Source organism: Aulostomus chinensis, chromosome 15 (assembly GCF_037954235.1).
Source record: "Aulostomus chinensis isolate RoL2024-O1b breed Wild chromosome 15, RoL_Achi_v1.0, whole genome shotgun sequence".
Classification (NCBI taxonomy): domain Eukaryota; kingdom Metazoa; phylum Chordata; class Actinopteri; order Syngnathiformes; family Aulostomidae; genus Aulostomus; species Aulostomus chinensis.
Genome location: NC_141334.1, coordinates 26,967,196 through 26,979,537, shown reverse-complemented (window position 1 = coordinate 26,979,537; position 12,342 = coordinate 26,967,196). Strand labels below are relative to the sequence as shown.

The 12,342-nt window shown below is 45.8% G+C and overlaps 1 protein-coding gene across 1 annotated transcript in view; it reads right to left on the bottom strand.

Moving 5' to 3' along the window:
• The window catches only part of med13a (mediator complex subunit 13a), a 94,792-nt gene extending 84,238 nt beyond the window's left edge, over positions 1–10,554 (bottom strand). Inside the window, exons 1-2 of the mRNA XM_086179212.1 lie at positions 9,936–10,554; positions 1,774–2,008 (exon numbers count right to left, since the gene is read on the bottom strand). Of these exons, the coding sequence (XP_086035338.1) occupies positions 1,774–2,008; positions 9,936–10,001 (301 nt within the window). The 5' untranslated portion in view covers positions 10,002–10,554. The remainder of the gene's footprint in view (positions 1–1,773; positions 2,009–9,935) is intronic.
• Positions 10,555–12,342: the final 1,788 nt, after the last annotated feature.

The window sequence follows — 12,342 nt, the reverse complement described above, 5'->3', positions numbered from 1 at the left end:
AACACATCTTGACAGGGTGATTTATGTTCAAGTGTTTATTTTACCAACACTGAAAGCCCACTCCACTTTCCACTCTCTTTTACAGCTACGACTCTTTTAGCTACATGACTTTGAACGAATGGTGGTAGGGCGAGCGTGTTCTATATTTATGATTACATTTTCTTGCAAAGCATCAGTATCCTTGACACAAATTTGCAAATGTAGCACCGTTTAAAAAAGTGCTCCAGTATTTTAGCACTGCACCATCGTAGAACTCTTCAACTGCTGATGGACGCTTCTTTACAGATGAGGGCTGTACAATGATATCAGCACGTTCTGGGTACCTGCATATACTGGTCATTTGCTTTAATACATCCCTATTAGTCTCGGTCTCTTCTTGTTGCTTGAGATGAGAAAACCGTGCTGGAAATATAGGATTTATGGGCTTTACAAATGTAAAGGAAACTTTCTTTTTTCAGATTCACAATGTTTACATTACAGTATTTACAAAATTTGAATATCACATATCAGCTCCATTTTATGCCAAGCATACATTGGTAAATATATCGTAAAAATACCAGTGCATCAGATCTAACATTCAAATACTGTATATCCAGATTACAGCGTTTCAAATAAATGTAACAGAGGAAGAAGTGTTGTCTTTTTTATTCCCCGCCTTTCTCTTCCCTCATCATCCAACCAAAACATCCTGCCTACATCACCCACAATGCAACCACAGTCGCTTAACTGCACAGACTTCAGTGTGTTATGCTAGAAGTGGCTAACACAGCCTCCAGCTATCAGCAGGGATAAGCAGCAGCTACAAAGGACTGGTAGCCTCATTTCCGTCCAAGTCCACAGCCTCAGACTTCCATTTTCAAACTTGTAGTCTTCAAGCCTTGGCAACGTAAGCTTATCAGACTTCCCGACACTCTGACTGGAGCCGCAAGAGACTTTCATCATATATGCACTTGCACTCCCCAAGACCTGTAAACACACTTTGATGTGATGTGAAGTTCCCTTTCAACTACCACGCAGCATCAAAGTAAATTATACGCTCTGAAACTATAAGAATCCCTTCTGAAGTCAAGAGAGCAGGGAGAGGGCTCGAAGCCCCGACGCACCAGGCGACCATCGCTCAACATCGTGTCACTGCTGAGCGCCCTTGACCCTAGTTTTTATGGTTAATTCTGCACTAGCCTGCGGTCGTCTGGGGCTTGTCTTGCCATTCAGCAAGTTCAACTGGTGTCAGAGGGCATCAGTGAGAGAAAACCCTCGGATTGGCTAGTCAGCTTTTCAGCGAGTGACAATAAAGTAGCAAACCCATTTGGTGCAGACTCACTCAATTTTTCCCAACATCTCACCTGAGAGTCCAGACAACACCAGAGACATTTGAGGGTTTTTACTCAACCAAGTGGGAGTAGAATGAAAATGATGAAAAAATGCTGCTTTGTTTGTAGACTTTGACTCAGTTTCTGTCCCGTAGGTGCAGAATGTGCGCCCTAGTAGGCCTTTGCTCTGTGTTCAAGGGCAACTTTTTGGCCTAATCACAGGCAGCAGTGTCCTAAGAATCTGCCTTTTGTTCCACCAGTTCTTTGACATCAGCGTGAAGTGTCTTTGCCCTAAAACACAGTCAGTGAATCCCTAGTAGCACTCTGAGTGATGGTCTATCGCTGACCTCTGACCCTCACGTAGCAAGGAAGCAGCACAAAGAGAATGCACATAAGCACATTGATGTATCAGCATTTTTTTGGTAAATTTCCTGCTCTCATGTGTGTGCCAGGCAGCCCCCACCTGCAAGCTCGTGGTGGATGAGATCAGCGAAGTTGGGGTCGTCGCCCCACCAGAAGAGCCAAAGCTCCCTCCGACCCTGCCGCTGGCTGCGCCGCCATACACTTAGCACGTCGGCCTTCAGGCAGCGGCTGAAGCTGCATAGGATGGGGTCCTCCTCCGTCACCGGGAACAGGATGGGTGCAGAGGTGGGGCCCTGCCACACAAACCTCTTCCATTTGATCCCTGTCAAGTCAGCCTGGGGGGGAAGAAAAAATTGTTAGTGTGCAGAGTTGTTACTGGAGGGTCCACTCAGCATCTCGGAGAAAACATGCGCTGAGCAGCGTGTAAAGACAAGGTATGAATCCTCTTTTACAGGCCAGTTCAAGCACCAAGTACCGCTGGAAACTAGACGCCCAGGTAGCCAAAACTCTTAGAACAGAAAAGCAAATAAATGAGAAGATTGTGTGTAGATGCAAAAAGAGACGTTTCTCCTTAAAACTCTGGTTTCCGCAGCACTGTGTACTCAAAGTATCCTGATGGTGCTTTTACTATCGCCTTGAACATCATTTTCACAGCAGAAACAAGGGGAAAACACTTGGCTGGTACTCGTAGGCTTACCACCTTAATTCTCATTACTGCTGGGGGGTGGGGCGGTGCTTCACCTCTCTTCTAACACTGTCTGGCTTTTATGGAGAGAACGAAACGCACATGAAAAAAACCTCCTAGGCAGTAAATCACTGGTGGGGTTATTATGTGTTAAAGCAGGCACATTACCCTCCACTGCTCGCTAGCACTGCTGCTCATCACCCATGCACCGGCACACTGCACCTCCATACACAACACCAAACACACACAATGCTTCACAGCCCCATTACCACCATCTAGCAATCTCAGTCCTATCTGTCCTTGTCGACGCCTCTGCTAATCCAGGTGAACATGGACTGTTCATTTTTATGCCGTTCAGACCGAGTTAGCGAGTCGCCCCTCTGTATATTCAACCAATCTATCCATTATAATTCCGGGGATATCTTAACTGGAGTGCTGAGGCGCTGGGCCTGAACAAGCAATTACCTGTGCTGGTGACAAAGCGGTGGTCTTTGGCCTGGCTAGGGATAAGCTGGAGATTTGAGGCGTTAGAGGTGATGGTGTCGGGCCTAGGCTAGCAGTGACTGTCAAAACACAGCACGCTGAGGTGTCAGCTGGGGCGCGGGCAGATCACAACAACGAATCATAACACATAGTGAGCACATCCTTAATAACCTTAGGTTAAAAATAACCCAAGACTATATTTGCAGCTCCTGTATGTCCCCAGCTAACACACCACAGCAGCTTACTCTCTTAGTCCACAGTTATGCCCAGCGTGCACTGGAGCTGGGATATAACAATAAGGCCTTCTGCAATTTCCAGTGGAAGGTATGATATGCTGCCGCTGCAGACATACCAAGCCCACATATCAGATTCCACAAGATTTTTGTTTGAAACTGACCCCGCAAAAACACTACCATTTTATTGTTTTTTTTATTAAATCCAGAAAATGTAAATATTAAATTCTCTCTAATATCACAAATCTAAATTAGATATTTTTTTCTATACCGTGTAGCCCTGGTGTGCATCAGGTCTCTGTCAATGGGCCCTGTGGTTGCCACAGAAAAATGGTCCAAAAATCATCAAATATGTGCTGCTTTAGAAATTCTAAGCTGCGGCGCACACGGCGGACAGCTTGTGGGAGGCCAACAACAGAGAGAAGTCAGGGCGCAACGGCTGAGCTGCAGCAGTTCAGTTGCTCCTTCCTGCAGGAGTGCAAGGAGCACGACGTTACACCTGCAGCTGGCTCGGAAACATCTGGGCTCAAAATGCAAAGAGAGTTTGAGCACAACGGTTAACTGTGAAACCAGGTCGTATGCTGGGAAATCAGCAATTAGCAAGAGAAAACCCCCCTCGTGTCACTAGCCACAGTTCGCCCCTGATTGTACTGTGCAAGAGGCTTCCATTGTATGGAAGGGTTTTGTTTGTAAGAGCCTTGCAGATTTTATGACAGTTTGCTCCTCCTCGTGGATATTAGTTTCACACTTGCAGACCTGATCATCGCTCACACAGACAGCCTGGCATCAAGCTGGTGACAGGCCCCTTGCACCAGACTCACCTCGGTACACGATTCAAAACTTTCAGTGAAAATAACATCACAATCGCAAGATCTGTCAAAATAAAGTCAAGATTATCTGTATTAAGATCACCTACTAGAACACACACCAACATTACAGCACAGGGTCGACTGGACAGGGCAGTGCTTCATTTGCTCCTCCAAGGGTGGACAATTATCTTGATTTTGGACACTGAAAGTAATATTCCAGGGTCTCCTGAAGGAAAAATATCAATAAAAGTCGTTGTAATCTGTGACGAGTCCATCAAATGACCGTTAACTGATGACAACCTGATATTTCAGCAGTAACAACACACACGTTCTCTTTGCTTTGTTGACAGTTAAAAAACAAACGCCATTCTTCGAAATCAAGCACGCGCTTCAGTGTAGAGCAACACGACGGCCATGAAAAGGTTGAAGAGCTCAATTAAGCGCCAGTCTAGAATCAGGCCTCATCTGAAGTGGCACAAAGAGAAAACACTGGCAAGCCTGGTGTTTGATAGTTACTGCAATTCAACTGCACTCGTGGGGGCCTGTTGAACAGCCGACTACATCCTGCGGCCGCTGAAACTTTCACCAGGTTGATCTCTTGAATTAACCACCGTAGGAGTCCCTGCAGCTAAAATAAAACCATTAATGGGGCTGATGATGCAGGAATGCAATCCCACAGCCTCTCGGACCCTTCATCTTACATTATAGGCGCATCCATCGCCATTTTTGCCACAATGCACGTCAGTCTTGGGATGTTTCATCTATGAGCTCTTCTCAAGCAGGAAATCAATAACCAAACATATCTTAGATTTCAAACAGGAGAAAACCCTTCACCTCAGCACGTCTGGTATGAAGGCGAAGTTGGACAAACACATCAACAAGCAGTTATCCTGAGGAGTAGCTCTCATCCTCCGGCACCTTTAGCCCCCAGCTCGTGATGATGAACTGGTTCTGCATCATCAGACGGCCACATCCGTCCTTCAGGATCACTCTGCATTTGTATGATGTCGCTGGACTTCAGGGATGTGAAACCCAGCTGTGAAAAGTCAAACTACGCATATACAACCAAATTTGCACGTGACCAAGACTTTTTGGTCACGAAAAGAAACTAGTTTTATTGTGCATGCGCACATCAGCTCCAGCGTCCCTGAGAGAGTACTGAGAGGAGTACAGCAAAACACTGTCGCTACTACGTTTGTTATTTATTCATGTCAGCACTGTCCTGTACAAGAGAGGATTCCTTCTCCTTCATGTACAAATCAAACAGTGTGACAGCTGCATCCCTGCTGTGTATGTAATTGTATAGATCCTAGAAACAAACTCACAACAGGGCTCAGGGAAGTGGGTGAGAAGTCCTCTTGCCTGAAGTCGAATTCATGCGTGATCAGAGACAACAAAGAAATAAAAGTTATCCTTAATCCTAATTTAATTATATGGATCCTGAAAACAAGTGTTACAGATGTGATGCAACAAACGACGTAGTGTAATCAAAATGATGATAACCCCCCCTCGCCGGACTCCTTAGGGAGAGAGCCACCGCCACTCTTTCCTCATCTGACATGTCGTTGTTTCACAAGTCCTTTCCTGAATCCTTGCCTCAGATACGCCATATTCTCCTCAATATGTGCAACTCTGCATGAATATCAAGAACTTCAGGTCCAAAGTCTTGCTTTCACGTAGTTTCCACAGAGAAGTCCAAGCTTGTGAGCGAGGGGATTCTGATAGCGCTTTTATCACTCCATGCATCAAAATATATTGTCGACTGACCGGAGGGACTTGAACTGTGTCTTTCAGAATAAATGCTCTGAACATCAGGTGATAGTAAAAAACACAAGTGGAAACCTCCAGTGGTGTCACTGGGGTGTCTGGCCGAGACGTGACACAGAACTCATTGAGAGAACTCATTTGTTCATCCATTCATGTGTAGAACTGAAGCGGTTCTGTTGTTTTCCTGCTAGCAGAGACAAACCATTTATTTGTTTTTTAGACACATACATTCAGCACTGAGACCCCCGGCCTCAAATCAGCATGAGACATCAGGCTGACAGCAAAGCTGGTCCGCAGGTGTCTGTTAAATAGAACCGGGAACCAAAGAGCTGCTTCCACACGGCTGCGTATCAGCTGAAGTCCTCCTCTGATGCTGCTGAGTGTCTGCGTTTGAGGAGTTCATGTCGTGGCAGCTAATCGTGCTGCTGCAGGACCAAGACCAGGTGATGTGCCTGGCGTGGTCAAACTGTTTCATCTGTATTCGACAGGTATTTTTCTAAATGCAAGCTTGTTATTGACAATTTATGCTTAACGTTGTTGAGTGAGGACGTTAAAAAAATGATGGCAGCTCCAGCCATGTATACTGACATTGCAACTGCAGAGAGCAGCAGGCCAGCAGATTCTACCTCCAGTCATGACAGTCGCAGGACTGAGCTGATCAACTCGATACTTAGATGTGGTGAAAAGACGGACGGTCAGGTTTTAACCTGACGCCAGAGCAGGGCAGCAGGACAGACGTGAGAACCTGGGCCAGCTCTGATGCTGGAGGGTTCATTTAAATGACCCAACTAAACCTGCTGAGCCCGATTTCAGCAGATTACAAAAAAACATCTTATGTCACTTTCAAAGAAACTGGTTAGTCTCCCAGTGCTCACTCAGTTTAATTTACACAGGCATTAAGCTGTTGTTCGATTGCAGATGTGACCATTGACGGAGACTTGTCAAAGTACTCAAGGGCTCTAGCAGCCAGAAACGATCCCACGCGTCTCTGTATTTACCAATGACGGCATAGAGGTTTGAGCCGGCCTGAGCACAGAAAACATCTACATTACTGTCCCTACATACTGTATCATACCTGACTTCATCATCATAGAAAAAGCGCTGGCGTTAATCTATAGTTAATGCTGCGTGACCGTTGAGTAGGTTTTCCGGTCTACCGCAACCTCTGGCTGCACAGGAACGCGGTGTTGCATCTCAGAGGTTCCCTCCACCAGCCGGCGCATCTTTCCAGCTGGAGTTTCAGTATTGCAGTTGATCAGCTCCGCAGCAAACAGTCGCTTATGAGACGTACACGGTTTGTTCAGCGAGGTCATCTTCAATGAACAGAGTGCTTTTGTGATTTGCTTCTACAAAAGTGTAAATGTAGTCGTGAGAGGAGCAAAGGCTGCTGCAGAAGCTGAGCTGCAACCGTCTGACAGGAGCACGTCTCAGACAGCCATTCTCCCCATGTGTTGCGGGACAACTGAGAACACACTCACGACTGGTTTAGGACTCGCTCCTACACCAGTCCATTGTTTGTTTGATGTTAATGAAACAGACTGCAACTGCTTTGGATTGTAAATTACAAAGTTAATCTGCAGAAATCTTAAGAATCTGTATTTTTGTTTTTGTTTGTGTGCTGTTGGAAAAAGTATACCGACCTAGGTATTCAGCCAAACGGTGAACCGAATCTTTTCCCTCACATCTCTGCTACAGTCAAAAATAAACTGCTGTCCTTTCATGTTTCTAAGCTTCGAGAGGGAGTCAAAGACTCGACGCATCCGTCCTCCTCTCCTCATCAACAATATCCGAGAGGCAGACCACCCTATCAAGAATAAGCGTGCCTTCTGCAGTTGGTGTCCCCGTCCTTTCAAAGACATCCGTGGCTGCCTGTATGCAAAAAATGAAGGGTGCCAAAGATATGTGTGTTTCCTTCCAACATGTGGTCCACATTCTGGCTGGGTGCACCGCTATGCCTTTGACACGTTATGCATGGCTATGCAATCAGTAGTTTCTCCCTCGTGAGTCTTGGTAAATGCTCAGGTATGTGAGCAACTGCTTATAAAGTCTCCCAACAGAGCCAGAAATCTGGGTCAGGAGACATTTTATCTTTCATATGTCAAAGCCAAATATCACACGGCTGCATTAAGAGGGAATTTAAGGCCGAAGCCACCGAATGCAGACAGGAAGTTTTCCTGCATACTTGAGGGTTACGACCCCTGATTTTGCCAGCTGCTCACCTTCCCTCAGGCTGGTTAGGGTTCTGGAGCTCAGTGGGGAACACTGTGTTCAAACAGCTGCCTTCCTGCCTTTCAAGATACAAGATGAGCAACAGGTGAAGCTGCCCAAATCATGTTGCAGATGCTCATGCTTCACCACGTCTGTCTCCTTTCCTGTCTGCCCCCCCCCCCCGGTCTCCCCCCGTCTCTCCCTCCCTCACGGTCGGGGAGCAAACGTGACACTAACAAGTGTGAGTTTGCATTTACGGGTCAAGGATGATCTGATCTTTTGTCACTGCATTGAAGACGAGCGCTCAATGATATTGACAAACAGACAATCCTGCTTTTTAATAAGCTTACTATCTGCTCCTGACACTGCTAAGCCTGACAGCTCCAACTACGAGTTGAACAGAGGTGTGTAATAAACTCAACTTACACTCCCGAGTAAATAACAAGACCTCTTGTCAGAAAGTGCTTTCATCCTCCACATTAAAGAATTCAGTGAAAAATGACGGGGTGAAAAAGAACCACTATGTATTCACATTCTTTCACCATAAAACCACAAAGTGGAGTCTGTTCTGTGAGTGAGTCATAACAGACGTGGTGTTATGCTTAGTCTCAGTGCGCAGGAAAATGTCAGCCAGACAGGCGCAGCCAGCCCTACATCCACCTCGACTCTCCACTGGATCCGATGCTGCCTTCAAGTGCTGTCGTAAACATTGTAATTACGATTTCAGCACACACACAATCAACCCAACAGAGAAGTGGGGATTTTCTGCAATGAAATGTTACCTTCAAAGGGGGCGGACAGCTCAAAGGCTGAGTCAAAAGCAGTGTAGTACTTCACAATACTGTTATTAGACCAGATTGTGTGTAAACAGTACTACTGATCCATTTTTAACTCTTTGGCATACGTGTACCAGAACAAACCCATGCTGACGCACTTTATGATCCTAAACCTCTGCTACTCTGGCATTTATCCATGAATAATAAGCTCCTGAGGATTCGAACCAGCAGCCTCCCACCGAGGAGGAGGCAGCATGTCAACAGCAGCACATGAAGGCTGCATTACACTCCTGGACTACGCTAGGAGCCAAAGCCTGTCCACAAGCCAATTAGCTGCAAAAACAAACACGAGCAAACCTCCCTCTTGATTATCCAACACCTTCACGTTAGCTGTGATAGCTGCGGACTGTTGCTCTCACCAATGACCTGTCAGCTGCAAATGTGACGGAGCACAACCTCATATGTTGGTTACAACCCTGACGTGATCTGATGCATGGGATACATACATCACCTACCTCCATGTAGCTTCTAGCAGCAGGAAGAGGAGCTAAGATATGTAACAACATAGATGTTAGTAATATCTAGGAACGCATGCCAGAGATTACATAATCAGCCCCGGGCCTGAGCCCCAGTTGGTGTGAATACAGGAGAATCAAGTCCAAGGAGATTAAGCTCCAGACAAACAACACGTTGACGGCACAGTCCATAAATAAGTTAGCAACAATCTTGATACATGGTGGAGCCGTGTGACGGTGCACGGAGGCGGACGGTGCAGCGCGAGTCTGTCACTGATTCCTCCAGAAGTTCCCCATCCAGACGGTGCCCCTGTTCCACTACGCCAACTTCTGCTAGTTGGTTCGCAACTTGATGAAACATGCTGGAGGTGTAATGACAACACGGGGGGGGGGGGGGGGGGTGTCGGAACTAACTTACCGGTAGTTAAAGGCAATTTATTTACATGCTAGTGTTGATGCCATGTCTGCCTTGTAAACAAAGTAAATAAAACTTAACAAGCGAGTAGCTTTATTAACATCAGCTGTTTGCTTTGCTAACGAGGAAAATGGAAACGGAGAGAGGGGGATTCCTAAGCAACACACCGCTGCATCTGAGCAGCACATCAGCCCGTGGTTGTACCGAGGGGTTAGCGGGCTGGGAAGCTTGTTGTCCTGAAATGATGTCAGCTCGACAGGCCGTAAGCCTAGCTAAGCCGCTATCAACTGATGCCTCTGTGGCTAACGTTAGCTTAGCCCCCGTTCAGCTAGTTAAAAATGGCTGCTTTCCCTTAGTTTTAAATCTCTTACCAGACAGAATAGATTGGAATGGCAATCCTCCAAGCTGGCCCCGTTCGGTACAAAACAAGAACTCATCCTTCTTCACAGCGGGATCCAACTCGCCATCATTTCACTTCCCGGGAAATAAAGAGCAATTTTCGGATTTGTCTTTTTTCTAAGATGTCCAAGCTTAATCAGCGAGAGATATTTTTTGTAACATTTGGCTGGAGGATAGTTAATTCAACAACCTTCCAATTGCAGTTGCCCCACCGGACCCCCCAAAAAAGCGGATAAAAGCGTCTGAGTGGGCTTTAGGTCGACATCTCAGGACCACACGGAGACGTTACACACAAACTAAAGGACGCGAAAAATGTTCATAAAACAAAAAGAACAGGAGAGCAAAGAAGCAACTCTCCCCCTCCCCCTTAGCCCTAAAACGGTCTCTGCTTAAAAAAATAAAAACGTCCTGTCTTACTCCTCCATCGCAAAATCCAGTCCGAAAACGAAACAGATCCCGTAAAAACCTCTCGAAGATCGGCATCGGTCTATATTCTAACGACGATTTCGATCATAATTTCTGTCTCGGTTTCCATTTGAATTCATGGATTCCTTTCTTTAATGGCGGCCACAGGGACAACTCTGCCTTCCACAGCCTATTGGCTCGTTCGTGGTCAGAGCTTGGTCAAGCTAGCGGAACACGGAGGTGCTGACACCCGGAAGTAGGCAACGTTCCCTGCGAAGTAAAACAGAAGCGCTGTTTCCTCAACTGTTCAGACTCGTACTGTCAACATAACGTTGTTAAAAAAAACAAACATTTACGCTTTAATCATCTTCCACGGTGACATATTTGCTTTTGTCATTTGTTCCAAAACACAAAAAGGCAGCTGTAAGATGTTGGTACAACAGGCGGTTTTATTGTGAAAGTTTCATACTTCATTTCCGTGATGCAGCTATGCCAGCTTGACACCGTCGTGGTCATGAGGACTGTAATAACACAAGACTGATAGGTCCTGCCGCTAGGCCAGCGCAAGCGGCGCTCCTGAGCACCAGATTTTGTTGCTCACGATCAAACCTCCAACTTGGTCTCTCACCCACTGCACCACCTAGCGCGCGCGGGGCTGCACCTGCAGTCGAAGTGTGGACCCGAGATGCGCGACGAGCTCTTTGTCTCCGTCACTCCATGAAACAGTCGGCGCTCGTCTGACCTCAATCTCGCTGCTCCGGTGGGATAAAGACGACGCTACACCTCCAGGGTATTTAACTGACAGAACTGCTGCAAGAGGACGAATGCATGTCAGTGGACAGAGTATCAACTTAGACACCCGGAGGAGGCTGCACTTTTTAATCTTGCGGTTTATGTGTTGAGTTGGAGTTTATTATGCTTGTGTGATTCCAATTTTATGATTTATTTTCCCTTTTAATCGTTTTTCCATTTTAATCACTTTTCCATCTTCTCATTTTAATGTTACTGATTTATTGTTATTCATTCATTAGGACTCATTATTTCTTTTGCATTCAATTTATTGTGGCAGCCTTCTTTTTATGGATTCTTTACCATTTATTCTATCCTTCTCTTCTTACCGCCAAATCTTGGATTTAAAACATTGAAAATTATTTTAATATTTCATCAAGTTTTTTTTCCCTGCTGCTTGTTTTTTCCTCATTTCCTGTTTTTACTGTGTTTGTTATTTAGTCTGGAAACTTCGCGCATGTGTGTGTGTCTGTGTGGGTGTTTGTGTCTGTTTTTGTTGGCGTGTGTTTAGTATTTTGTGTTGCACTGTGTTTGTAAGTGTAATACAAATAAAGTCTGATTGATGAATTGTATTTTTTTAAATGTACTTTTAGGCAATTCAGTGAGCTATAAAAACAGACAATAAAGGATAAATCTGGCAAAACCATGAATGGTAAATGAAAAAAAAGCCGAAAGGAATGAATACAAAGTCGTGTAAGCGTGAGAAGTTTTCTCCTCAAATTTAACAAGCATCTTGGATCCCTTTCTCCCCAGACAGCATCGTTTAGCACCGTGAGATCAAGCTCCATCTCTCCCTGTGTCCACATGTTGTGTAAGATGAGGAGAAATGATTACAATCATCTGAGCGATGCCATGAATTAGAATTCCCGTACTCATACATTATTAATGTCTTTACTATAATTGTGATGTACAACAGAAATCATTGCAATCCGGCTGCTTGTATTTCATCAGCTGAGCCTTTTACAACTCTACACGCCAGTGGAAGGGTTTGTTTCTCTGGACGGGGTTTCCTCCCACTCCTGCTGGGGGGCAGCAACTGAGCTGAACCTGTTGTTGAGAGACACATCAGTGGAGCTGGATCAGACCCTGCACCAGCTCTCTGTGGGGCTGGCCTGGAGGGAGTTCAGAGGGGACTCTGGTTCGAAGGACTCCAGATGTGGTTGACGAATGCGGCATTTGAGCGCG